The 27,434-nt window shown below is 44.4% G+C and overlaps 1 protein-coding gene across 2 annotated transcripts; it reads right to left on the bottom strand.

Annotated features, from left to right (window-relative positions):
• Positions 1 to 416: 416 nt before the first annotated feature.
• Positions 417 to 27,265, bottom strand: DYNLL1 (dynein light chain LC8-type 1). Of its 2 annotated transcripts, none has more exons than XM_086681868.1 (3): positions 27,043 to 27,265; positions 2,404 to 2,541; positions 417 to 839 (listed from the first exon to the last, which is right to left on the bottom strand). In XM_086681868.1, exons 2-3 carry the CDS (start codon positions 2,533 to 2,535, stop codon positions 702 to 704), a joined length of 270 nt encoding a protein of 89 aa, XP_086537994.1. In that variant the 5' UTR covers positions 2,536 to 2,541; positions 27,043 to 27,265; the 3' UTR covers positions 417 to 701. The 2 variants fall into 2 exon arrangements, with proteins under 2 accessions (XP_086537994.1, XP_086537993.1); XM_086681867.1 differs by lacking the exon at positions 27,043 to 27,265 and adding an exon at positions 2,739 to 2,895.
• Positions 27,266 to 27,434: the final 169 nt, after the last annotated feature.

Raw genomic sequence — 27,434 nt, 5'->3', positions numbered from 1 at the left:
CACCCCAGAGAATTTCTCATTAGCTCAACTTTGTAATTGGCTTATTTTACAGCCATAGAAAGCTTTGGTGAACTTCTACACATTCATTCATCACCTCCCAAGGCCCAAGGCCCAGAACATTCTACATCTTTTAACAAAATGAGCACTTAAGGATAATATTTATCAGATTAGCCATAATATTTAATCCGAAAGTTTCTCTGCCATGTATTTCTCAACATGCACTTCTGAGTAGTAGGTCTTCCATGCAGAACAGCTGCAGGATGGGAGAGATGAAAGACTCAAGAGCACGAGGAACAGGCCAGTCTATTAAATCCCACAGAAACCAACTTCGAAGACTGACTCCCACTAACCTAGTCAAGATCAAGTGATGGGCCATCTTCAAACCTAGATTTGAACAAATCGTAACTAACACACACTTCTCCAACAGATTTATTTTTGAAAGGAATGGATTTTGAGGAGGAAAAACATGGGGTAGAGATATGGAATAGAAAATAAATACAAATGTAAGCTGTTTTGCTAATTGTTTTATAACCACAACAAATTCGTACAGAGAACGCCCTGTACAAAACAACACAATAAAGGTTCAAAGATCGAGGTGTTCCCCTAGGCAAGGCTGAAGATTTCAGTCTCTGGTATTTGGAATTTAGGCTGCAGTCCTTGTTTTTGGATGGATCACTGGGTGTGTGACACAGTCCATGCGATTAACCAGATTTGAACAGAAGAATGGCCACTTGGCCCAGGTAGAAGTAGATGAAGTGTTTGGTTTCATGTGTCACATAACTACCGAAGTTCCTCCCCACGATGCAGTGCCAGGTGGGGTTGTACTTCTTGTCAAACTCCTGGTGGGGGGAGAGGGAGGAAGAAAAAGAGAACACTAGAATTTCAGTGCTAAACCAGAGGTCAGAGTTTGCCTCCTAGATAAGTAGAGCCTGTAGGGGCAGAAAGGAGGAACGTTAGCATCTGCAAATTCTTAGCATGAAAGAATGTTCCCCAGCTCCAAGTCGCCTACATAGTGCATTAATGCAAACATACTTGCAGTCTGAGCTAAGCTGAGAATGGGGGTTGGGGAGGTAAAAGGCAGAAAGGGCAGCCTCAAAGGGCGCTTTGTTATCATGGTAATTTCACCTCCGTATCTTTTATGATATTGTTAATTAACAGCAGGTGATAACAGTTTCAGTCTATCAAGTCATGTGTAAACAGAACAAGTCAAAATTATCCTACTGTAGATCATGCACCACAAAATCCAAAATGGTCACTATTTAGCCGAATATACCCCATTCCTTAGCGCACTCCAGTATCAATGAAAACAAAAAGATGTCCAAAATGGCAAAGCCTCAATTAACATCTAAACCACTGTGTGAAAATTTGAAAGGGGCACAGCAATCCACTGTTCCTACAGAAAGAATGCTAGCAGCAGAATCCGACAGCCACCTGGTCAGATTTTATCCTTGATTGTAATTTCAGTAGCCCTTTCTTCCACATCTATCCTGATGATGCCCATCTACCACCTGGTACACAAGGACAGCAAATTGCAGAAACAACTTTCCCTGTTTTCCTCACCCAAAGGGGCTCTGAGGACCAAAACGCCGGTGATGATTTCTTCACTTAGGCGACTGTAGGGCAGGGATCAAAGCTAACCTTTCTCTATAAAATTCTTACAAGTCTCTGTGATGAGTTACACAAAAGTCGGCTCTTATACAGTGTATGCAGCATGAACATCTTTCAGACCTATTGGTATAACATTCTTACAAGCTAGATGAACGCACTGCTGCGTTGGTCAAAAAAGGTATTTCTGTTCCATCTTAAGTCTTTCATCTCCCTATTCTCAACTGGGAACCCTCCCACGGCTTAGGCTGCCAGCTTCCTTCCCTTCCAGAAAACACAGCTCGGAGAAATTGGCAGTCCTGCCAGCTTTCTACAGAATGCTATTTACCAAGCCCTCACCCCAGCCCCCTAACCACCACCACCACCACCCACTTTCCCTCAACTGCCGACTAAACTCCCCACTGAAAGACTGGCAACATCTCCCTCCGGCCGGGCTGGAAACACCCACGCAGCACCCCCCCGCCCCTCCGGAACACCCAGATGGATCCTCCGCGCAGGAATCCTGCAGAAGGGGGAATCGCTGCTCCATGATCCTAGAAACCGTTGCTAGGTGGCGCTTTCCCCCCGCGGAGCTGGGTAATAAAAAAACTTCAGGAGCCGAGGGTCTGGTCTTCTCATCAGGAGCGCAAAATTCATCTGCGTCCTTTCTGGAATCCTCTACACCCGAGCTGCCCTGCGTGCCTCCAAGGACCTCTGCCAAGCGCCCTGGGGACGCAGCATCGGGGAGAAGGACTAAGTTGTGATTCGCCCCAGCTGTGCGCAAACGGCTCGACCCCCCCACCCGCACCCCGTCCTCACCTTCTTAATATGGGCCGCAATGTCCTTCTCTATGTTGTATTTCTCCAACGCCTGAGTCGCACACTCCACCGAGTCCTGTTGCATCTCCTCCGACATGTCGGCGTTTTTGATCACGGCCTTTCGGTCACACATGGTTACCTGGGGGGCGAGGCCCCGGCAAGAGGTAAGAAGTTGGGGTGCAGGTTGTGCCTGAGGCGCCAGCTCCCCCAGCCCGCTCCTCCCGCCCCCCACCCCACTTCTCAGAAAGCGCGGGCCGCGCGGACCGAACGGCGGGAGAAGTCTGTCGGGGGATGTAACCAGGCGAAGAAGCCGACCGCAGCCCCCGAGTCCCTCACCGAGGAGCAGGAGGTGGCCAACTGCAACGGTCTCCTGGGGGAGGGGCTGGCGACGCTCACAGCCGGCTGAAGCTACCGTCGCTACCGAAGCCGTGGTGCATCTAAGGAGCCCCACGCCAGCCGCCGCCGCCTAGTGCCTAGGCCCCGCCCTGCTCCCGCCGGCCCCGCCCCCCATCGAACGTCCCCATTGGCTTGACGCAGCCCCCAGGACTCTCCCATTGGCCCATGACCTCAATGGTTCCCTCAGGATCTTTCTCCTGCATTTTGTTGCGGACCACAATGCATCTCTCGCGGCGTCGGTTGCCCCGGCAATGGGCTGCACGCGGTGAGGCCCACACACCCCGAAGGTGGAGCTGGGGCGGGGTGTAAGGACCACCCAGAGACCAGAGGGGTGCGAGGAGACTTTATGCCCAAGCCAGGAGAAGTGCCTTCAAATTTTCGAAGTTTGTCCCAAATTTGCGAAGGTGTTCTCGAATATCTTGGGAAGTTGGGTGTCCTACGTACGTCTCCCCTCCACCCCAGGTCCCAAGGATTTGGGGATTCTGACTGAGGTAGCCAGTCCCTTCACTGAAAGTGTATCTCTGAAGCAGGGCCGGCTTTATGAGCAAGTGACCAGTGCAGTCGCAGAAGAGGGGCCCCAGGGTTTGGTTTAATGCTCTATTCTCGAATTCTTGAAATTATTGATTTTTTTTTTTAACAAGGGATCCCACATTTTCATTTTGCAGTAGGTCCTGCAAATTCTATAGCCGTTCCTCTTCTGAAATTTGGGGTAGTGGGCCAAGGGAGGTGGGGAGGTCCTCAGGAATGGGAGAGGGTTTCTTTATCCTGCTGGGCAATGGAGACTTCCTTTAAGGGGCTAGGGGGCCATCTGGGTGGATTTGGGAGTGCTGATCCCAGGTGTGTGTGTCTAGGGTGGGGCTTCTTGCTTTGATGAGGCAGTCTTTCCTGTGTGGGAGTTTCTTGGTTGAGGATTTTCTCCAGGGCGGAGGTGCCCAAATGGATAGATAAGGCATCCCTCAGAGGTATTTTCCTCTGGCTTTGGGAGACCAACCACTATGTGGTTAAAAAAGCTAGATCTTGGGGCGCCTGGGTGGCGCAGTCGGTTAAGCGTCCGACTTCAGCCAGGTCACGATCTCGCGGTCCGTGAGTTCGAGCCCCGCGTCGGGCTCTGGGCTGATGGCTCGGAGCCTGGAGCCTGTTTCCGATTCTGTGTCTCCCTCTCTCTCTGCCCCTCCCCCGCTCATGCTCTGTCTCTCTCTGTCCCAAAAATAAATAAATACGTTAAAAAAAAAATTAAAAAAAAAAAAAGCTAGATCTTGGGGGGTTGGGGAGCAGGGTCAGATCTGGATTTAAATCCCAGCGTTGTTATTTACTAGCTGTTTGAATGTCAGTTTTCTTATCTGTGAAGGGGGACTAAATATAAAAGGAAACCACTTCATAGGCATGTTGGGAATATTGAAGGAACTAATGCCTTTGAAGTTCTTCAACACAATGTGTGACATGTACTAGGTGCTCAATGAATCTTATCAAAGACTATCAGCTGATGGAACTGTCCCAAGAGTCAAGCAAGATTTTGACCAACCCTTAAATGCCTATGATGTGTTTTTGAACTTCCATAAGCAAGTTACCAGACTCATCATGCAACCGGAAGTTTTCTGTTTACATTTCTGCGTTTTTCTTCTTGACCACTCACTCTCATTAACCCAGAACCCCTTAAAACAATTGGACCTGACAGGCACATAACTCCAAAGAGAAACAGATGGGAATAATGAGCGCCTCAGGTATCACATGTGCGTATCAATTAAGTAAAATTAAGAGGCTTTTCCAAGTTCCAGGTTTCCAATGGAGGGATTATGAGTCTCAGGAGTTAAAATAATTCTGTATGGTGTTGCTCCTGAGGAAGAAGTTGGGAGTTGGGCTGGAAATAGGGGTGAGGCTGGGTTGCTGCTTCTACCTGACTTGGGTGCATGATTCAGAGCTGTGGAATCTCATGATGCCAGAGCCTGTATCTGTCTTGGGGGCCTGTATATATATATATATATATATATATATATATATATATATATATATATATATATATATATATATATATAAACATATACATACACACACACACTTTTCTTATATATTTTTTCAAATATATGTATTTATCTCTCTGATCTATGGCTTGGCCAGCTTCTGTTTGAACAGAAGGAGCTGAGAGTAAAGTATATGCCATAATAAGAATAGCAACTGTTTATTGAGTGGTTGTTTACCACCAAGTGCTTTCATTCATTCAGTTATTCCTCACAATAGCTGGACCTAGGACCCCTTTCCTCCTGTTTTCCTCTTTGCTTTTTTTTTTTTAATATTTATTTATTAATTTTTTTTTAATTTTTTTTTCCAACGTTTATTTATTTTTGGGACAGAGAGAGACAGAGCATGAACGGGCGAGGGGCAGAGAGAGAGGGAGACACAGAATTGGAAACAGGCTCCAGGCTCTGAGCCATCAGCCCAGAGCCCGACGCGGGGCTCGAACTCACGGACCGCGAGATAGTGACCTGGCTGAAGTCGGACGCTTAACCGACTGTGCCACCCAGGCGCCCCTAATATTTATTTTTGAGAGCGAGAGAGAGCACAAGCTGGGGAGGGGCAAAGAGATAGGGAGACACAGAATCTGAAACAGGCTCCGGGCTCTGAGCTGTCAGCACAGGAGCCCCATGTGGGGCTCAAACCCACGGACCGTGAGATCATGACCTGAGCGGAAGTCGGATGCTTCGCTGACTGAGCCCCCCAGGCACCCCCCTCTTTGCTCATTTAGATTACAGCCCAAATTCCACCTTCCCTGACATCCCATCTCTACCTGCCCTCTACCATCACGCTTCAGTGACTTTCTACAACGCTTATTTTTACTCCATTGTACTTGTTGCATTTATTCCTTCAGAAGAATTATCTCATGTATTTATTTGCTTGGTTATTGTCTCTCCAACCCTGTCTTGTTCACTGCTGTATCTTCAGCATCTAATTCAATGTCTGCATTGAATATATAGTATGCATTGAATTAAATATATGTGGAATTAAAATTACCAGGTCTTATATCCCCATTTAATAGATTAGGAAGTTGATTTTCTGAAGGTCACATTGTTAATAAGTTCTAGGTCTGGATGACCTAAAATCCATTCTCTTAACTTCAGTGTTATTATAGTTAGCTGAGTAGACAATCTGCCTTTTTCTTATTTATAACTTTGAAGATAAGGAGTTTGAAATGGGATAATGTTAAAATTTTATTTTTTTAAGTTTATTTTTTTATTTTGAGAAAGAGAGAGGAAGAGAGAGAATCCCAAGCAGGCTCCACACTGTCAGCAAGGAGTCTGACTAGGGGCTCAATCCCACAAACCATAAGATCATGACCTGAGCCTAAATCAAGAGCCGGACACTTAACCGACTGAGTCACACAGGTGTTCCTAAAGTTTTCTAACAGAGAGTAGGATTTTCTTTAATAAATGCCTATAACTTTCCCTCCATTTGTAGCACCTGCCTTCCCTAGCATCTCCTGTGTTTGTACCACTCATCTCAACCAGCTATTGACTCTAATTATTTTAAATTGGAAAGTAGGGTACTACCAGAGACCCTTGCCTTCCTGGGCTATGCTTAACCCCTAGAAACTCCTAGGTTTCTAGGAACCAAAAACCTTGCTGCCTTTTTCATTCCTTTAGCACTTACTTTTGCAGAGTTATTTCTTATTTCCTATCTATTCATCCCACAGTGAGGTATCCCCTAATTATCAGAGAAATGTACTGTGCAGTAAGGATGCTTCAAATATGGACCTAGAATCAGTTACATTCCCATCCTCAAGGAGCTTCTAGTATCATAGGTTTGGGGTTTGAAGGGACTTCAGAATGCAGGGGCCCAGCCACTAACTCTTAGTGAGATGAGGTAGGTGGGAGTGGTAGGAACCATGACAAATAGAAAAACCCTTTCAAGGTGTGAGGCAGATACTGCCATTTGGGAATGCTGCCCCAGTGATGCTAAATCTTCTGATTTTCAAGAGAGATCAGAGACCTGGATTATTTTTGTGATAAATATTGTTTTTAGTGTACCTGGGTGGCTCAGTCAGTTGAGCGTCCCACTCTTGATTTTGGCTCAGGTCATAATCCCAGGGTCATGGGATCGAGCTCCACTTTGGGCTCCAGGCTCAGCATGAGCCTGCTTAGGAGTCAGTCTCTCTCTCTCTCCCCCTCCCCCTTTCCCTCACTTGTGCTCTCTCTCCCTAAAATAAAATTTTTAAAAATATTTTTTAAAAAAATTTTTAATATTTTTTGGGCTCTATACTGACAGCATGGAGCCTGCTTGGGATTCATTCTCTCTCTCACTCTGCCCATTCCCTGCTCACTCTCTCTCAAAATATACATTAAAAAATAAAATACAGTGCAGTCTAGATATGGCCTATGGTCCTCTCATCTAGTTGGATACTCTCTTTTTGTATTCAGGAGACTCAGAGAAGGTATAATATATAAACATATAGTCTTTGTCTAGAATTCCTGACACAGAGCTCTAAATACCCTTAGAATTTTCTGAGTGATAAGAGCATCTTTTGTTATTCATAATGAGCCCCTATTAACTACTGATACCTGAGTTGATGCCAATGAGGTGACTCTTTGTGAGGAGGGTGCTGGATAGCTTCAAATATCTCGATAGCTAGTCACAAGAGGAACCAACCCTGTTATTAGAGGTTTGAAACTTTCTGTTCCCACCCCAGTCATGTCCCCTTCCCCGACCCTCCCCATCTCCTCACCTGGGAAGGGAGAGGAGCTGGAGATTACATTGAATCTCCAGTGTCCATGTTATATAATGAGATCTCCATAAAAGCTCCAAAACCTTGAAGTGCTATGAGGGTGGTGCCCCTGGAGAGGGCGTGGAAATCTGCAATACTCCCACCCCCAATATGCTTCTCCTCCATTCACCTGTTCCTGTAAGTAGAGTGCTTTCTTGAATTTTGTGAGTTGTTCTAGAGAATTATCACACCTGAGGAAGCTGTCATGGGAATCCCCAAATTTTTAGTCTCCTGGGTGAAGTGAAGGTAGCCTGGGAAGCCCATGGGCAGGGACATCTGAAGTGGGGGCAGTCTTATGGGACTGAGCCCTTAGCCTGTGGGGTCTGTGCTAACTCTGGGAGTCAGTGTCAGAATTGAATTGTTGGACACCCAGTTGATGTTGGAGAATTGAAGAATTGGTATGGAAAAATAAGTACTTAGTGTTGGGGGTGAGGGGAAAAACAGTGTCAGGAAAAAAGATACTACAGAAGTAAAGGGACCTGCTCATGATTACATAGCGAGCTACTTATGGAACCTGGTCTGACTCCAAATCTGGTATTCTGTCACATCATACAGACTGGCTTGTCCTTGGGTGCTGGGGATTTTATATTTTCTGGGAGTGAGTGGAGTGTGGTGTATGCTTGCTAATTGGCACATAATGTTTGCTAAATGAATGCTGAATAAATGAATGGATATAGCACCAAAATGCCTACACTTAGAGCCCCACAAAGATGATATCTGGTGTAGTTTTGATTGGCAGCAGGAAGGGGACAACTCATTATAGCAGAGACTCAACAAACCACATTCTTGTTTGATCAGAACCATCTGATCAGATTTAGAAAGCCTGAGAATAGGTCATTTCCAGGGTCCTCTGGAAGTTCAGATGACACCAGAGTAAAACCACTATGACGCCACCAAATAGAAACCTCAGAGAAGTTTCCAAAATCATCCTTCATGATTTTTGCCAAACCTGCACCCTACCTCTACTACTATTTATTCCATATTTTTCTGTAATTAAACTTTTATTTTCTTAAATAACTATGTTTTAAAAGGCAAATGTATGTTATGACCATAAATGGAAAACCAGTCTCATTTGTTATAAATGTAAGGTAAGTAACTATAAAATAAATATTTGAATATAAAACATTTTGTCCTCATATTGCTTAACTGATCTTGGAGACCACTAGTGATATGGTCCCACACTTGGGATGTGCTGCCCTAGTGGAGGAGGGTTCTTAGAAGGGGTCCATGGTTGGGTTTTACAATCCCCCTAGAATTATGCACAAAATGTGTGTTGTGCTCATAGGCATTTTCCAGCGAGAGGATCTATAGTTTCCATCAGATGCATGAAGGGATTTAGAACCCAAGGAAGATAAAGAACAATTGCCCTAGAATAACCCAAACTCCTGGAATGAATGTCACAATTCCCTCACCAGATCCCACTGACTTGGCCCACCTGGCGTTCCAGAGCTTCACCAGTCTGGGCAACTCACTCTACTCCACTTCTAGATGCTAAATTTGCTTGAAAAACCTTCTAAACCTGAAAACATGCATTTTCTATTCCTACCATGGGAAATCACAATTAGCAAGAGGCAAAATTTCTACAAACATAGGCTTTGGGATCAGACAGATCTGCCTAGGAAAAACCTAAGTTGTGCATCCTCCTACAAGTTAACCTCTAGAGGGGCACATTCCCGATTTTTAAATGGAGTTAATACCTTCATGATAAGGTGGTGGTAAGGATTGTATTAAATAATTCATACAGAGGTAGCTCAGTCAGTTAAGTGTTCAACTCTTGACTCTTGATTTCAGGTCATGATCTCATGGTTGGTGAGATCAAGCCCCTAGTCAGGCTCTGCAGACAGCGTGGAGCCTGCTTGTGATTCTCTCCCTCTCTCCCTTCCCCTTCCCTGCTCATGCTTGCTTGCTCTCTCTCCCCCTCTAAATAAACATTTAAATAAATAAATAAATAAATAAATAAATAAATAAATAAATAAAGTGTCTAAAGACCTAATCAAGGTCCAAAAAACAAAAACAAAAAAAGGTAGCTATTACTGTTGTGTATTGAGACCCTACTATATGCCAAGCATTTGGGACACATTGTCTCACTGAGTTTTCACAACTCTATGACAAGGATATCAAGAACTGCTGGTCTCTCCATTACACATAGGAGGAAAGAGGGTCAGAGAGGTGAGGTCCCTTGCCAGAAGTCACCCTGCTCAGAAATGAAAGAGCTGGGTCTGACTCCACAGTCACATACGGTAGATGGAACCTCTGAGCTGTCCCACCTCCCCAGACAAAATGAGCTGATGGGTGTTCCTGGAGACTTTTAAGCATCCCTGGCTCCTGGCAGAAGCCCCCTACATATATGTTGGATGGATGGATGGATGGATGGATGGAAGGGATGGATATTTCAAACTGATTCAGCATTGCTTCCTCTCACACTTGACCCTAGATTGATCCTTGACTGTCTTGATCTTCTCTGGAAAAACTACCTTTGTATTTTAGCCACCACACGTTCCCAGGCCTTCAGAAAGCCCTTTGGGATTGTTCATAAGCAGGTTGGGGGATTCCTTGCAGGGCTTGGAGCTCTACCCTCACACAAACAGGCTAGAAAGTGTGACTACCTGCTCCACCTCCACTCGCCACTGGTCCAGGATTACGCCGTCCCCAGTCCTGTCCAGCAATTACTTTCCGAGGTTTTCTGGGACCTCAAGCCCTTTCTTGGATCAGTTCTGTCACCAACCTAGCAGCCGTAGCCCTCCCTACCTGAAAGGACATGTGAGATATGGCCTTGCAGCAGCCCCCAGAGTTGATTCAAGGACTCCTGCCCAGAAAGGATGGGCTTCATGGGAGAGTGCATAAGGCCTAGGTTTGAATCCAGAAGCTTCTTCCCCATGGAGAAGGGCTGGCACTAGCCTGGGGCTGGCAGGGGAACTGAGCTTTAGAGCCAAGTACTGTACTGCAGTGCAGGGAGAGTGAGGCCATGCAGGCTAGGACAACTCAGGGAAGAAAAATCTCCTCTCTGGCCAATAGCCAAGCCTTGACTGAGTGGACAGACCCCTCTGAAGGCTTACTTCTCAGTCTCCTGTCCATGGTGGCAGCAGGTAAATTCAGGAACATCCAGCCAGAGAAGCCTAGTAGCCCACCTCAACTTCCTCTACCCTTTCTAAGGTGTGTAATCTTAAGTAAGTCCACCTCTCTGAGCTTCAGTTTTCTCATTTGTAAAATGGGGATTGCAATAGTCCTTGTTTCTTAGGAACAATTTGGAGATTGAGATGGTGTGTGTAAAGTATACAGTGCAAGACTTGGCACACGGCAGAAGTCAACAATGCCAGCTACCAATTATCATTGTTACCCTAAACCAGGATTTTTCCACTAACATTTTGGACCAGAAAGTTTTTTGTTAGGGGGCCATCCTGTGCATTGGAGGATGTTATCAGCATCCATAGCCTCTACCTACTGGATGCCAAGTGCACTTCATACCCACTGTCAACCAAAAATGTCTGTAGACAGCACCAAATGTCCCCTGGTGGGTGACACGGCCCCAGTTGAGAACTATTGTTCTAAACAACCTAGACTGAGTCCAAATGTCACAAATCCCAAACTCACAGCCCCGTGTAAAGACAAGGCAGGTAGGCCTACTACGGATGAAAGGATGAGACATCCAACAATTACAGAACAGGTTCCCTCCAGAGAACACTAAGAAGCTGGACCTAGGTTTGCTCTAGGAGCTAACAGCCCCCTCTGACTCACTAGTGACCTCAGTGTTACTCTTTAATTCTATGCAAAGTGGCCTGAGTTAAATCTCAATTATTCTAGGGCCCAGACAAAGGGACAGGTAGCTGGTATCTGATTTCTGGAATCTGCATTCTTTTTCACTGACTGGGAGAAAAGTTGATTCTCCAGAACTCAAGAGTTCATTCAGACCTTCATTCCTGACTGCTGAGAGATTTTTGAAAGAACTAGATGTCAGTCATTGTTCAGGGTGTTGAGGATTATGATATTGTGATTTATAATGAGAAATATATATATATATATAATATATATAAATTATATATATGTATATTTTTACATATATAAATAAATAATATATAAATATATATTTCAACCAGGTTCCTGGCTCACAGCTCCCAAAATCTTGGAATTTCCTGAGCAGTTACAGAAATGGCAGTAGCTTTTTTTTTTCTTTTTAAACAAATCTCAGCTATAATAACAAGTTTATGATATTATGATAACAATTATGAGCCAATAACTGTTTTTTGGAAAGTACTTAAGGAGAGTTGATTGCCAGTGGAGCCAACCACGTGATCAGAAAGTTGGAACTTTCAGCTCCACTCTGACCTCCAGGGGAGGGGTGAGGGGCTGGAAGTTGAGTTCAATCACTAATGGGCAGTGATTTAGTCAATCATGCCTATGTTATGAAGCCTCCATAAAACCCTAGAAGGACAGGGTTTGGAGAGTTTCTGGGTTGGTGAACACATGGAGATGCGGGGAGAATGGCATGCCGGGAGAGGGCATGGAAGCTCTGAGCCCTCTCCCCATACCTTGCCCTATGTGTCTCATCCATCTGGCTGTTCCTGAGTTATATCCTTTCATAATAAACTGGTGATCTAGTAAATAAAATGTTTCTCTGGTTTTTGCGAGTTTCTTGAGCAAGTTAATCAAACCCAAGGAGAGGGGCGTGGAAATCTCTGATTTATAGCCAGTTAGTCAGAAGTACAGGTAACAACCTGGGCTTGAGACTGGCTTCTGAAGTGGGGTGGGTGCGGCAGTCTTAGAGGACTGAGCCCTTAACCTGTGGGTTCTAATGCTATCTCCAAGTAGATAGTGTCAGAATTGAGTTGAACTACAGAACATCCAGCTGGTGTCCAGAGAATTGCTTGTTGGTGTGAGGGAAAACATCCTCCCCATATATAGTGATTGGTGACCAGAACCCTATTAGGAATGTACAAGAGAACAAAATGGACAAAGTCCCTTCTTCATGGAACTTATATTCTAACAGGAGAATAAAGATAATAAACAAGCAAAAATACGTCATACCCTGATAAGTGCAATGGATGATAATATAGTAGAACAAGAGAACCAAGGGTGACAGGATGAGGAGTCTTATTTTATTTTTTTTTAAATGTTTATTTATTTCTGAGACAGAGAGAGACAGAGCATGAGTGGGGGAGGGGCAGAGAGAGAGGGAGACACAGAATCCAAAGCAGGCTCCAGGCTCTGAGCTGTCAGCACAGAGCCTGACGCGGGGCTCGAACTCGGGAACAGTGAGATCATGACCTCAGCCAAAGTCGGATGCTCAACCGACTAAGCCACCCAGGCGCCCCAGGAGTCTTATTTTAAATAGAGGTTTCTGGGAAGGACTCTCTGATAAGGTGCAATTTGAGCCAAGATTTGATGACCTGGCTACTGGGTGGAGGATAGAGTGTACAGAAGCCAGTGGAGGCAGAGAGGCCAGGCATCAGATGGCTTGAACCAGGCAGGAGTTAGGATGAGAGATGGTTGACTTCTGGATGTATTCTGAGGGTGGAGCTGACAGATTTGCTGATTAATTGAATGCAAGGTGTGAGGGAAGAGAGGAGTCAAGCATGACTCTAAGACTTGTGGCTTAAGCAACCAGAAGAATAGATTGGGTTGGGGAAGGCTGGCCAAATCAGGAACAAAGTTGTTTTGGCCATGTTAAGTTTGAGATGCCTATTAGACATTCCAAGTGGAGAGTTGGATAAGTAAGTAGTTGGATATATAAGTGGAGAGTTGGATAAATAAGTAGTTGGATATATAAGTTCTGGGAAGAGGTCCAGGCTGGTGCTATAATTTGGGGAGTCGTCAGCTTATAGATGACATTTAAAGCCATGGGACTGGATGAGATCACCACTGAGGGAGAAGTACTTGAAGATGGAAGAGGTTATGCTTATTCAGCTAGCCACATTATCTGAGCTTTTAACATCGGCCAGGCCCTAAGGTAGGTGCTAGGTATAAAGATGTATATCCCTAGGCACCTGCCCAAGAGACGCTCTATTAATTTTTCCTAAGTGCTTTGGCCATTTAAAGGATAAACATTGAGAGTTCCTGTCATGCCCTTAGTCATTTATTCTCTTTTTTCAACAGATACTTATTGAATACCTATTTGTACAAGTTTCCCATCTAGGCACTAGGGACATGAAAGGAAGTAAGTCAGATATCACTCCATCCTAATGGTGTTCACATTTTATATGTGGAGGAGGCGGGCGTTGAACAAGATGCATGTGATAATGTGAGTGTAGTTGTGACAAATGCAAAGATGAAGAAGGCAGGCTAGTATGAGTTCTGTTAATGAGGGCTGTGACCAAGCCTGGGAGGCAAGGAAGGCTTTCCTGGGAAGTCCCAGTTGAGGAGCAATCTAAAGGAACAGGAACGTGCAGAAGGGGATGTACAGAAGCTTCTCAGGTGGAAGGAATAGCACAGTCAAAGGCCTGAAGGCTCGAAGGAAACTGGCAACTGAAGGAAGGCCAACATGGCTACAGAGCAGTGATCTGGGGAGTGGGAGACATGAAGCTGGAAGAGGGGGCAGCAGCCAGACCTTTCGCATCTTGTGAGCCTGGTGAAGACACATGGACTGTCCTGAGGCCACCATTCACTCTGAAAGGCTATTTATGCCCTTGGAAGACTTCTACAACGTAATTTTTCATAGATCCTCAATAATCCATCCATAACTATTTTCCATCCATAACTTTTTGAAACAAGCTCTTATCATTGAACACTCGGGTTGTTTCAATTCCTCAGCATTGTAACAATGCTTTGTTCTGATGAACATCCTTCAAAGTTAAAAATAATCTTTGTTTTATTCTACTTTCAGAAGCAATAGGTACTCATTGTATGAAAGTCAAACACCGCAGCAATTTAGAATCTGGAAAAGAACATTCCTGGTAATCTTGCAATTCAAAGATAACAGCTGTTAAAGTTAGATTTTTAAAAACGTATTTAATAGCCTTTTTTCTTCTTTTTAGCAAAATGGGGTGCTTCTGAGTTTTCCATGTCATGACATATAAATCTGCTTCATTCTTTTAATTAACTTCCCTACATTCCCACCATTTCCACCTGCCCACGCTCAGGTGTATGCACGTACTGCCTCCCCTCCAGGTACCAGGCATGAACCATGAGTGCTCCTATCTAAAGTCATCTCCCTGGCACTGAGCCCATCTTCTCTCACTCCTGTGATTGCTAGTTGGTCAAATTCTGCATCATTTAATTTCTCCCATCTACTAGATTATTCCTATTAGTGTACACACATCCTGTAGCATTCTCCATCTTTCATAAATGCCTTTCTCTTAACTATACATTCCCTCTAGCTACACCCCATTCAGCTCCAAAGAGTTACCTATATAATTAGTCCCCCCTTATCTGTGGGGGATGCATTCCAAGACCCCAGTGGATGCCTGAAACTGCAGATGGTACAGAATCCTAGATATATACTATGTTTTTACTATACGGACATGCCTATGATAAAGTTTAATTTCTTAATCAGGCAGAGTAAGAGATTAACAACAATGACTCTGCTAACAATGAACAACAATAATAAAATAGAACGATTATAACAATATACTGTAGTAAAAGTTGTGTCAATATGATCTCTCTCAAAATACCTTATTGTACTGGACTCCCCTTCTTGTGACGATGTGAGAGGATAATATGATAAAGTGCCTACGTGATGGGATGAATTGAGGTGATGGCATAGGCATTGTGACACAGTGTTAGGCTACTAGTGACCTTCTGAGTATAGTTAGAAGGAGGATCATCTGCTTCCAGACCTCAGTTAACCGTGGGTAACTGAGACCGCGGGTAACAGAGATGGTGGAAAGTGAAACCGCGGATAAGGCTGGAGGATTATTCTCTCAATATCTCCTATTCGGAACTATGAGAAATGAATTTTTGTTGTTTACATGCCACCCAGTGAGTGGTATTTTGTTACAGCAACCTGAAAGGACTGAGCCATCTGCCATTGTCCATTGTCTCCTCAATTCATTGCACCAAAACGGCTCATCAAGGTGCCCAGTGACTGCCATGTGCTAAATCCGGTGACTCGTTCTTAGCATTTTCATTGATGTATTCGTCACAGTTGCTTTCTTCTTTTCTTTTTTTTTTTTTTAATTTTAATTTTTTTTTTTTGACAGAGACAGAGCATGAGCGGGGGAGGGGCAGAGAGAGAGAGGGAGACACAGAATCTGAAGCAGGCTCCAGGCTCTGAGCTGTCACCACAGAGCCCGACGCGGGGCTCAAACCCACAGACCACGAGATCATGACCTGAGCCGAAGTCAGAGGCTCAACCGACTGAGCCACCCAGGGGCTCCTGCTTTCTTCGTTTCTGAAGTTCATTCTTTGCTTAGGTTCCAGGACCCCCTGGACTCTGACAGTTCTCTTATCTCCCTGGGTGCTCCTCCTCAGCTTCACCTATTTGTTCCACCCCTTGTCCCTGACCTCTGAAGGAAGGAGTGTCCCTGGGCTCACTCTTTGGGCCACTTCTCATAGTCTCTATTTTCCTGGCTCTAAAAACCATCTCCATGTCTGGGACTCCTGTTTCAGTCCGCTTGGGTTGCCGTAACAGAACACCAGAACCTGGATGGCTTCTAAACAACCAAAATTCATTTCTCACAGTTCTGGAGGCTGGAAGTCCAAGATCAGGATGCTGACACAGTTGGGTTCTGGTGAGAGCCCACTTCCTGGTTTAGAGCGGGCCGTCCCTGTGTCCTCACATGGTGGAAGGAGTAGGGGGATCTTCCTGAGGTCTCTCTTATAAGGGCCTATTCATGAGAATATTCCTATTCATGAGAGTTCTACCCTTATGACCTAATATTTCTCCAAAGCCCCACCTCCTAATCCTATCACACTGGGGGACAGGTTTCAACATATGAATTTGGGGGGTACATAAACATTCAGTCTGCTGGAGCCTTCAAATTTGTAGTCAGCCAGAAAAAAAAATTGTGGGTAAACTGAGAACCCCATTTGCAGCCCTCTCCTAAAGTAAAGATAAGTCTTACAGGGCTGAGCCCTTAACCTGTGGGGTTCTGCACTAACTCTAGGTAGTGTCAGAATTGAATTGAATTGTTGGACACAGAGTTGGTGTGGGAGAATTGGAGAATTGATATGGAAAAAAATGACATATTATGTATCAAAAAAAAAAAAAAAAAAAGACACCAGAGGAAATCACTGAGTATTAGCACAGTGTTAGATACACGGACTTCAACTGATATAAAAATTATAAGCCACAAATAGGAGAGAATTAAAAAAAAAAGATGTGAATAAATGGGAAGTAACATCAAGGTTCTAGATGGGAAGGCCAAATATAGCATGAATGAAAAAATTTTCCACGTGTAAATTTGTATATTTAACACCATTCCAATTAAAATACCAATAAGATGTACAGAACTTGATAGAAAGATGCTAGATTATGCTTAGACAGATTGGCAACAGAACTAAGCCTTCCGGAGGTACAAATTAGGAGGAAAGTTCTAGACTGGGGTCACACTGTTCTTGCCACCACTGAATACCAAGTCACCAAATCAGGGACCTGGAGGCCGCGGAGGGTTTGGCCAGGCAAAAGACTGGGGAGGCAGAGGTGGAGAAATCAGTGTTTCAAGTGTATGCTTTCAGACACAGCAGATCCTAGAGAAGCTGGCTGAGGAGCAGTGGGAGGTGAAGAGAAGCTGGGGGAGGCACATCATGAAGAGCCAAGATAAGGATGTGGAAATAGGGTATCTCTCCAGGGGGCAGTCACTTTGTCTCCTCCACTGCTGAGTCCCTAGCAACTAACCCAGTGCACACAGTAGGTGTTCTATAAATATCTTGGAGATCTCTTCATACCTGTATAAACGGACTTGTTTTTTGTAACTTCTGCATAGTGTTCAGGCTTCCACATTTCCCATGTGACAGGTCCCCTCTGGATAGACCTTGAGATTGCTTCCAGTTATTATTAGGGAATCATATTATTATTATTATTATTATTATTATTATTATTTATTTTTGAGAGAGAGAGAGAGAAACAGAGTGTGAGTGGGGGAGGGGCAAGGAGAGAGAGGGAGACACAGAATCTGAAGCAGGATCCAGGCTCCAAGCTCTCGGCCCAGAGCCCAGAGCTTGAACTCACAAACCATGAGATCATGACCTGAGCCGAAGTTGGACACTTAACTGACTGAGCCACCCAGGCGCCCTGGGAATCATAGTTATTATTAAGAAATATCCTAGCATTTTGAATACAGCTCTCCTGTATTCAGGATCCCTGTATTCAGTGATTCCTCCTGTGGCCTTTCCTCCCCAGGGCCAAGAGGGATCATTGGATTTTTTTTTTTTGCTTGGTCCTGTTCTGCTCTCCTTCTGGTTCCCAAACAAGCACCTTTTGCTATTCATGGTCCCCTCTGAGACTGTGAGACTATATTCCCCTCAGGCCTTCTCCTCCCCCCAGCCCGCACATCAACTCCCCTTTACAATCATGCTATTCAGGGATATACAATAAACATTTGTATGGTAAAGGCAACTCACACTGATTTCCATTGAGCGCTGAAATACTTAGGACTTAATGTATACTCTAACCCAGCTTGGCTCTGATTTACATTAGGGCTTCTCACCCTAAGTCACCTGTGGTTCTAGAAGGAGAAAGAACACCCCTCACCCTCAACCCTTGGCCTTATTGTGCTGAACTATTTAGTTTCCCCCAGAGCACCCAGCTCTCTTCCGACCCTCCCAGCTTTCTTTGCACATGCTTTTCCTTTTCCTCTCCTCTTGTGTCTGGCTAACACCAGCTTCTTCTTCAGGTCCTAGAAGCCATTCCCAAGGCCCTTGCCCCCACCGGAAGCCTTCCCTGAACACCCCAGTCCAGTCTGGGTTAAGAGCTACAGAAGCACCCTGTACTTCTTGTAGCACATATCCCACTTCACTGTAATTTCCTTTTTAGTAGTTTGTGAACAGTGTGAGGGCAGAGTTTGGCGGTTTTTGGTTGGTTTTGTTTTATTTTGTTTTTTAAGATTTTATTTTATTTTTTACTATTTTTAATGTTTATTTATTTATTTAAAGTTTATTTATTTTTGACAGAGAGAGAGAGAGAAAGAGCATGAGCGGGGAGGGGCAGAGAGAGAGAGAGAGACAGAATCCGAAGCAGGCTCCAGGCTCTAAGCTGTCAGCACAGAGCCTGACGCAGGGCTCAAACTCACGGACCTCGATATCATGACCTGAGCCGAAGTCAGACGCTCAACCGACTGAGCCACCCAGGCACCCCATCGTTTGTTTATTTTTGAGAGAGAAAGACAGAGAGACAGCAGAGAGACAGAGAGAGCGGGGGAAGGGCAGGGAGTGAAGGAGACACAGAATCTGAAGCAGGCTCCAGGCTCCAAGCTGTTAGCACAGAGCCTGACACGGGGCTCGAAGTCATCAACCGCAGGATTATGACCTGAGCCGAAGTCAGATGCTTAACCGACCGAACCACCCAGGTGCCCCAAGATTTTATTTGTAAGTAATCTCTACACCCAACACAGGGCTTGAATTTACAACCCCTGGATCAAGAGTCGCACGCTCTACTGACTGAGCCAGCCAAGCGCCCCAAGTTTGGGTCTTGTTCACTGTTTTGTCCCTGGCACCCATGACAGCACCAGGTGGTTCTGTGGCTCAATAAATATCAGTTGAATGAATGAACAAATGTCAAGTGGGCAAGCAGTGGGGAAGCCACCAATGTCCCAGACGCTACATGCACCACTGTAGGCTCTTAGAGCTGGGGAAGAAGCAAAAATCTGGACAAAATGGGACAAAAATCTGGTTTCCTGCAGGTACCTTCAAGGAGTGTGTCTGGCAACCCAAGAGAAAGGATGGAATAACAAAAGAAACTGGTTTCAGCTGCCTAGCTTCAGGGAATGTTTGTCAGTGTGACATTGACAGAAGCCCTGCACATGTGCTGACTGAGGGGGAGAGCCAGCCTCAGCCAGACAGAAGCAGGTTCAGCTACTGTGCATGTGTTAGCACAGAGGGATGTGTGGCTTCTCGGCTCTTCCTTCTTCTTCTTCTTCTTCTTTTTTTTTTTTTACTTAAATAAAATCTCCAGCATAAGAGACTCTTAAAAACTGAGAACAAACTGAGGGTTGATGGGGGGGTGGGAGGGAGGGGAGGGTGGGTGATGGGTATCGAGGAGGGCATCTTTTGGGATGAGCACTGGGTGTTGTATGGAAACCAATTTGACAATAAATTTCATATATTGAAAATAAATAAATAAAAATTAAATAAAATCTCCAGATATTTCCCATATTTGTTTGTTTGTTTGTTTGTTTAGCTTTAAGGAGTGTTTTTATTTTTGAGGTGCCATTACCAAATTATATTGACACAGCTCATTAGAAATCTTAGTAAAAAATTGATTTGAGTCCAAAAACATTAAGATTCTATTAAATAAATGTATCTTCTTGCTGCATCAAAAAAAAAATCATTAGCACTCTCATTAATCATTTCACACCCTTTCAACCCTTTGCTTGTGTTTCTGGTTTAATTCGGCTGTGAAATAAGTTTCAAAGGTACGTGATAGGGTGGAGAATGTTTAGGGAAAATTTCTGGGTTGAGGGTAAGGAATTTGGGGCTGAGAAAACAAAACTTGGTGAACTGGAAGAGTCTGTCTGTCATTTTGTACCTTAGTACCCCTTTTCTGGAGCTAGAATAAATCTTTTTTAAGTACTAGTTAATAAAGTCAACAGGTGTTTATTAAGCACTGTTAAAAAGAAAACCACAGGCCCAAAATAGTGTCACTGAGGTTAAGGCTCCAAGTCAGTAAACCAAGACTTAACACCTAACCTAACTGCAGTTTCAACCCCCTCAGAAATGGAACCTTTAACCAGTCAACATGGGAATTTTCTGGTTAACACAAGGAAATTTACTGATAGGCCCCCTTCAGTTCCCCTCAGGAGGATGACTTTGCTTAAAACAATGGATTCTTTGCTAATAATTTGCTTTTTTCCACTCCCTTTCTACCTTTAAAAATGTTTCCTCTTCTATAGCCCTTTGGAATTCTTGTTTACTAGCTAGACTGGATGCTGCCTGATTCATGAATTGATTAATAAAGCCAATTAGAGAGGTGCCTGGCTGCCTCAGAGTGGCATGTGACTCTTGATCTTGGGGTCTTGAGTTTGACCCACGTTGGGTGCAGAGATTACTAAAAAATAAATAAAGTTAAAAAAACTAAAGTCAGGGGCACCTGGGTGGCTCAGCTGGTTAAGCATGCAACTTCAGCTCTGGTCATGATCTCACAGTTCATGGATTCAAGCCCTGTGTCAGGCTCTGTGTGGACAGCTCAGAGCCTGGAGTCTGCTTCGGATTCTGTGTCTCCCTCTCTCTCTGCCCCTTCCCCACTCATTCCCTCTCCCTCTCCCTCTCCCTCTCCCCCCCCCCTCTCTCTCTCTCTCTGTCTCTCTCTCTCTCCCCCCCCTCAAAAATAAAATTAAAAAAAAACAAAACTTAAAAAAAATAAAGTCATTTAGATCTTTAACATTTGTTTTTGTTGTTGTTATTTAACAGCACCTACTATGTGCCAACATAACATGGCTGTAAAGGGAAGTGATTGGTCTCAGTGGTTCTTAACCTTTTCTGGGGGGTGTGACCTTTGAGAATGATGAACTGCACCATCCTATATGGTAGCCACTGGCCACATTTGGCTATTTAAAGTCATATTAACTAATTACAATTAAACATAATGAAAAGTTCAGTATCTTAGTTGGAGTTCTTACATTTTAAGTGCTCAATAGCTAAATGTGGCTAATGGTTACCACACAGAACTTAGATATAAAATGTTCCCATCGTCATACAAAGTTCGATTGGACAGCATCACATGGCTATTCTCCCCAGAAAAAAAGACTCTTCTTTCAATGTGCAATCCTTTACATCTGACTTTACAACTTTTACAATGTTGAAAGATTGGGGTGGGAGTTGAGTGTGTGTGGGGGGGGGGGGGGCAGTCGTCATTATTGACTGGTCCCTGATGCCCCTGAATCCAAGACAAAGAAGCCCTGATATGACAAGCTATTTGAACATTCCATCTCAGAATAGAGCAAGCTGACAAAAATAAAGCAACAAAGCTGTTACAAATTCAGTATGCTCACTGCTTTAAATGTACCTCCTCATGTAAAACCAGGGTTCCTACCTGGATGGTCACATTCAAAGAAACATCAGCTTATCCAAAACTAATTGAAAAACAAATACTAAGGATTTTCTGCAGTCTCTTAAGGAGACAACAAAGGGGAATAATATTCACAACACACTGCAAATCTTCTTGAATTATCTTTCCTATCTTTTTCCTCTTCTCATCCTCCCACACGTGGCACTTGCTTCCTGAAAGCTCTCTGCACCCCCATCCAAACCCTCTCCAAACCTAGTCTGCTGCTGCTTCTCCCCTTCCTCCCCTGCACAGCAAATTTCTCTATTAGGGACCTCTGCAGAATATGTTTTATTTTACTCCATCACACAAATACAGTGGCAAAGAATAACAAAGAGAAGGCTCCCTGGGTGATGTGACTAGGCACATGTTCCACAGTGACACAACCCACAGCTCTCCCTGGCAGCCTGGACCAGTTTTTCTCAAATGACTCATTTTCCCACCAATGGTCTACTCCCCCATCACTTCTTCAGTCCACTGCTCCCAAGGACCAGAGTCTGGGAGAAACTCATGACTGAGCCTGACACAGAAGAAAACATTTTGTTGGCATGCCAGAGGGAACTGATGTCATAGGGAAAGGGAGAAAACCAGATGGGCTGGTTCGCAGAATGTTTTATCCCTACTGATAATTGTTTTATTATTTTTTGGGGTGCACTGCCCTACTCGCTAGTAGGGAGTGAACGGCTTGCTGTGGGAAATACATTAACTCTTCATAGTCTGCCAAGGTGAAAGTCTTCAAGATGAAGATAGTTCCATTGGTGCCATTCTTATCTTCATGGTACGAATGATTGACATTATTGAGCTCCTATGTATTTTAGGTGAAAGCTTATCCCTGTGGGAACAGCAGTCCTATCCCATGTATCTGAGGACTCTGATGCCCATCCACCATCATTAGGTCATGCACCTCGAATTGTGTTTTCAGTGGACACATAGAGCCTAGAGCCATCACATTTCTTATCCTTCTTTATGTTTTCCATACACATCTGAACTCATCATCATCGTCCATCCCCTATAGATCACCTCCTGCTTTATTCCCATTTTAGAATGCTACTATTGCATAACCAGTTCTCTAAGCCAGAGACTTGGAAATCAACCTGGACTCCTCTTCTCTCAGGCCCCACACCCAACCTATCTCATCTCCCATGTCCTTATGATATCTTTTCCTTGAGATAACCCATCTCCTTAGTATCTATCACTTTACATCAGGCCACTGACATCTCTTGCTTGGAGGACTGCCACAGTCTCCCAACTGGTGTCTCCCTGTGCCAGCTCCCATGTTACTTCTCTGTGTAACCTGCTAGTCAATGGGCCATTTGGGGCTATCCCTGTTCTTGCCTATACTCACCTTTAGGCTAATCTGACTACATTGTCATATCTTCCCAGAACAATAAAAATCCAACTCCAAAATCATTAGTGGACAATGTAGCTTTAATTTTTTTTTTTCAACGTTTTTTATTTGTTTTTGGGACAGAGAGAGACAGAGCATGAACGGGGGAGGGGCAGAGAGAGAGGGAGACACAGAATCGGAAACAGGCTCCAGGCTCTGAGCCATCAGCCCAGAGCCCGACGCGGGGCTCGAACCCACGGACCGCGAGATCGTGACCTGGCTGAAGTCGGACGCTTAACCGACTGCACCACCCAGGCGCCCCATGGACAATGTAGCTTTAAATGAAGGAATCTATGAAGTCACAGGAGGGGGCTTACACTGCAATTACATAGCAATACTTCCTACAGAGACTTCTGGTCTCTCATCTCGGCCCAAGATTCTCCTCCTCCCCCCATCCCCCATTATGGCAGCTATTGCCACACCTCTCCTTCACTCCCTTTCCTTTCCCTACTATCCTGCAGCTGCCCTCTAGTCAAATGAGCTCTTGGTCTCCTCCCAGAGACTCTGTAACTCCCACTCCATATCTCTAATCTGCTCAACTGCCACTTCCTTCTGAAAAGATCTCATCCCAGCATAACTCCTTAAAACCCTTCATGGCTACTCACTGCTTTCAGTAGAGTCCACACTCTATAACATGGTCTACTAGGCTTTGCAAGCCCCAGCCAGCTCCTTGTCCCCATCTTCCCCACTTGAACCCTCTGCTCAGCTATACCGTAGGGCAGTGGGGATTGCCCCTGGTCTGATGTGCTCTGTTCTTAATGTTTACTTATTTTTGAGAGAGAGTGAGCAGGGGAGGGGCAGAGAAAGAGGGAGATTGAGGATCTGAAACAGGCTCTGTGCTGTCAGTGCAGAGGCTGATGCAGGGCTTGAACCGAAGAAATGTGAGATCATGACCTGAGCCTAGGTTGCATGCTTAACCAACTGAGCCACACAGGCTCTCCTGTGGTGTTCTCTCTTCTGTGGAGGTGATCTGTCATGCTGTCCTTTTTTCCTGAAAAATCCACCCCTTTTTCCCTACGATTAACTCCTACTGTCTTTCAGGGCTCAACCTAAACATCTCCTGCAAGCCTTTCTTATAATCTTGAAGACTGTGTTAGGCGGTCTCACAGCAGTTTACCTTTATTGCAGCTGGGCTCTCAATGGCTGTTTGAATAACAACTTGAAATATACTTTGAGGACAGAATTGTATTACCACATGCCATGGGCCTCCTACAGGGCCTAAACTATAGCAATGGACTCAATGGTGCTGAATAACTAAATAAGCAAAAGCTCAAAAGCACATCCCTGCCTAGGGTCTGTGGCCTTAGTAGAGAATGGAACCCATGAGCCTTTTAAGCATTAAGCTATAATTCTGGCCTCGTTTGTGTTCTAAACTGCAAAGGTTAGTACCTGAATTCAGAGAAAAAAAACTCTACCCTTTGGGGTTCCATGGATGATCATAAACGACCCCTAGAAATTTAGCTGTGTTCCTTCTAATCTAGGAAGGCTGTAGTTGCCGTATCTCCACATAAGGGCACATTTTCTAGGCTAGGTATGAATCCCTCTGGGTATTGCATGCCTTAGGACTTTGTACAATATATGCTGAATCATTACTATTTATAAGCAATCTTCCACCTAGAGTACTAGTAGGCTACTTAGCTGACTCCAATAGCTTTTTTTTTTTTTTTTTTTTTTTTTGGTTTGGTCTTTCCAGGCAACAACCATGTAGGAGTGGCAGGACTCAGAAAGAGGTATTAACACACCTAAACATACCCCTAAAATGGGAAGGCATCTGGACTTGTGGATGCCTTTAGGATATGTAAGCTCCTGTAAGTAAGGCTTTGTACTTAGACTCAAGATCATATTTGGCCAGGGCTCTTTCCTGCTTGACTTCTGAAGGCTAGCAAAGAACAACTAGAAGCTTTACATAATCCAGAATACAACAGATGGTTCTGTTTTATTTTAGAAATAATTTATTGTGCTTTGTTCCAATTATAAAAGTAGTACATGCCAAATACAAATTTGATAAATACGGAAAAGCATAAATAAAAATATAGAAATCATTTCCAACAAGAAGGTATCTCCACAAACATTTGGAGTTATTTTCTTCCATGCTTTTTTGTTACAAGTAATGTATATATATATGTGTGTGTGTATGTATATATACATGTATATACACACACACACACACACACACATATATTTTTTTCCCCTCTCCAGTGTGTGTGTGTGTGTGTGTGTGTGTGTGTGTGTATTCCCTTGAACAGAACTGGGCAACACTGCTTAAATTTTTGTTTACTTTTTTTTCCCAGAATATAAAAATGAAACAGAGTTGCAGTAACTATATTCAGCTTTACAGAAATGTGTAAGGTCTAAAGTGAAAATGCCCACAATTGCATTCTTTAGAAACAACTGGTGTCAACCAGTTTAATAGATTCCTTGAGAATATATATTTACATGTGTATAATGTACATATTAAACACCATTTTATTTATTTTTTAAAATAAAATTTATTTTGAGAGAGAGAGTGCAAGCAGGGGAGGGGCAGAGAGAGAACGAGAGAGAGAATCCCAAGCAGGCTCTGCACCGTCAGTGCAGAGCCTGATGTGGGGCTCAAACTCCCGAACTATGAGATCATGACCTGAGCCGAAATCAAGAGTTGGGTGCTTAACTGACTGAGCCACCCAGACGCCCCTAAACACCATTTTAAATTCATTTTAATTATAACTAAATTAGCATGACCTTAGCATCCTTCAAAATATCATTTAAAAATTGTGTAACATTCAATATTATTATGTTGGACCACTCCCTTATTATCAAGCATTCCATTTTTTTAACTGCACAAAATGCAATGAACATAATTTACTGTAACATTTTCATATTTCCTGATGATAAAATCCTACAAGTGACATTACTGGACCAAAAGGTATATGTATATTATCAGGGACTGATGTATACCATCACAATCTGCCTTTCAAAAAGGATATACACTCAGTAGTTATGCGTGAGTGCCTAATTTCTGTTTTGATTTTAAAAGGCTCAGAGGTGGTATAACTACAAATCAACTACTGTACCTTCATATTAAATTTTTTTAATGTTTATTTTTGAGAGAGAGTGGGGTAAGGGCAGAGAGAAAGTCAGAGGATAGAGGATCTTAAGCAGGCTCTGTGCTGAAAGCAAATAGTCTGATGCTTGCAGGAAATCACCAACTGTGAGATCATGACCTGAGCCAAAGACGGACACTTAACCAACTAAGCCACCCAGGCGCCCCTAAATGTTTGGTTTTATTCCGTTGCTATTCATTGCTAACATTAACAGAGTTGGGTTTTTTTGGTTTTGGTTTTTTTGGCGACCGGGGCAGAACACGAACACCAGAGTTTGTTTTTAACAGGTTTCATACCTGCCTCATTTATTATGCAAATTTCCAGACATACAAAAAGGTTTAAAGAATGGTGCACTGAACAGACTGAACGCACCCACCGTCTAGATTCCACAGTTAACATTCCGCTGTGTTTGCTTTTGCCTATCTGCCCATTATGCATCAATCCACAGAGGTTTCGTTTTTAATATGAGAGCTCTTTTTCGATCAAGACTCTTGTGATGCAAGGCCTCTATTTCTGGAGCGTCCCCACGTTCAGTGCCCTGAACTATGGGAAGTAAATGTGAAAAAGTGCCGAGGTGAGTGTCTACCCGAGCTCCTGAAAGGCTCGGCCCACAGGTTGGGGGCACGGCTTCGGCTTCTAATCCTGAGCCCCTCAGTTTTCTCACCTGTAACACTGGAATCCCTCCATCCCCGGTGAGGATTAAAGCACTCTATAACGACAGCTGAGATACTTAAGACTCTTTCACTCTCTCCGTGTCTCCCTTGAATGCCACAGCCCAAGCTCCGGAGGCCATCTCAGCTCTCACACCCACTTTAGTTCCCCGTCAGTTCTTAGACCTCAGTTGTAAGCAAGTGTTAAATGGGGGCAGGGTCACCCAGAGGGCTACTGACCTGAGTCTGAGGGCCGCGACAGCCCCACCCAGCCCACCGTCCGGGACTCCTTCAGACCGCAGCGTGGTCGGCCTGCGGCCCGGACCTGGCTCCCTCCCTCCGGCGCCCCGCAAGCAGAGTGACAGTCCGCGGGGTCCCTTCCGACCGCTGTCCGCGTCGCCACAGGGAATGCTCACAAAAGCCTGTGAGGCAGGCGGCGCTACAGAGGCAGAAAACTGAGGCCTAGGAAGCCTGAGTCACTTGCCCAAGTGCACTAATTAGGCGAGTGAATTGCTTTCAAGGAATTCTGGGAATCGAACCCAATTCACGGGACTCCAATCTCTCTCTCTAGTCGCCCTCGAGCCCGCACGCGCCTACAGGGGGCGCCGGCCTGCGCGCACGCGCGGTCATCG

This window comes from Puma concolor, chromosome D3, assembly GCF_028749965.1.
Source record: "Puma concolor isolate L17-30 chromosome D3, mPumCon1.1.hap2, whole genome shotgun sequence".
NCBI classification, from domain to species: domain Eukaryota; kingdom Metazoa; phylum Chordata; class Mammalia; order Carnivora; family Felidae; genus Puma; species Puma concolor.
The sequence above is the reverse complement of the archived record's forward strand: the minus strand, read 5'-3'. Positions and strand labels throughout refer to the sequence as shown.

Bases quoted from the DNA above. Each gene is read 5' to 3' on its own strand.
- DYNLL1 (XM_086681868.1), bottom strand. From the start codon at position 2,535: ATGTGTGACCGAAAGGCCGTGATCAAAAACGCCGACATGTCGGAGGAG. The intron at 840-2,403 runs GTGAGGACGGGG...TCCCCCCACCAG, and splicing joins TTGCGGCCCATATTAAGAAG to GAGTTTGACAAGAAGTACAA.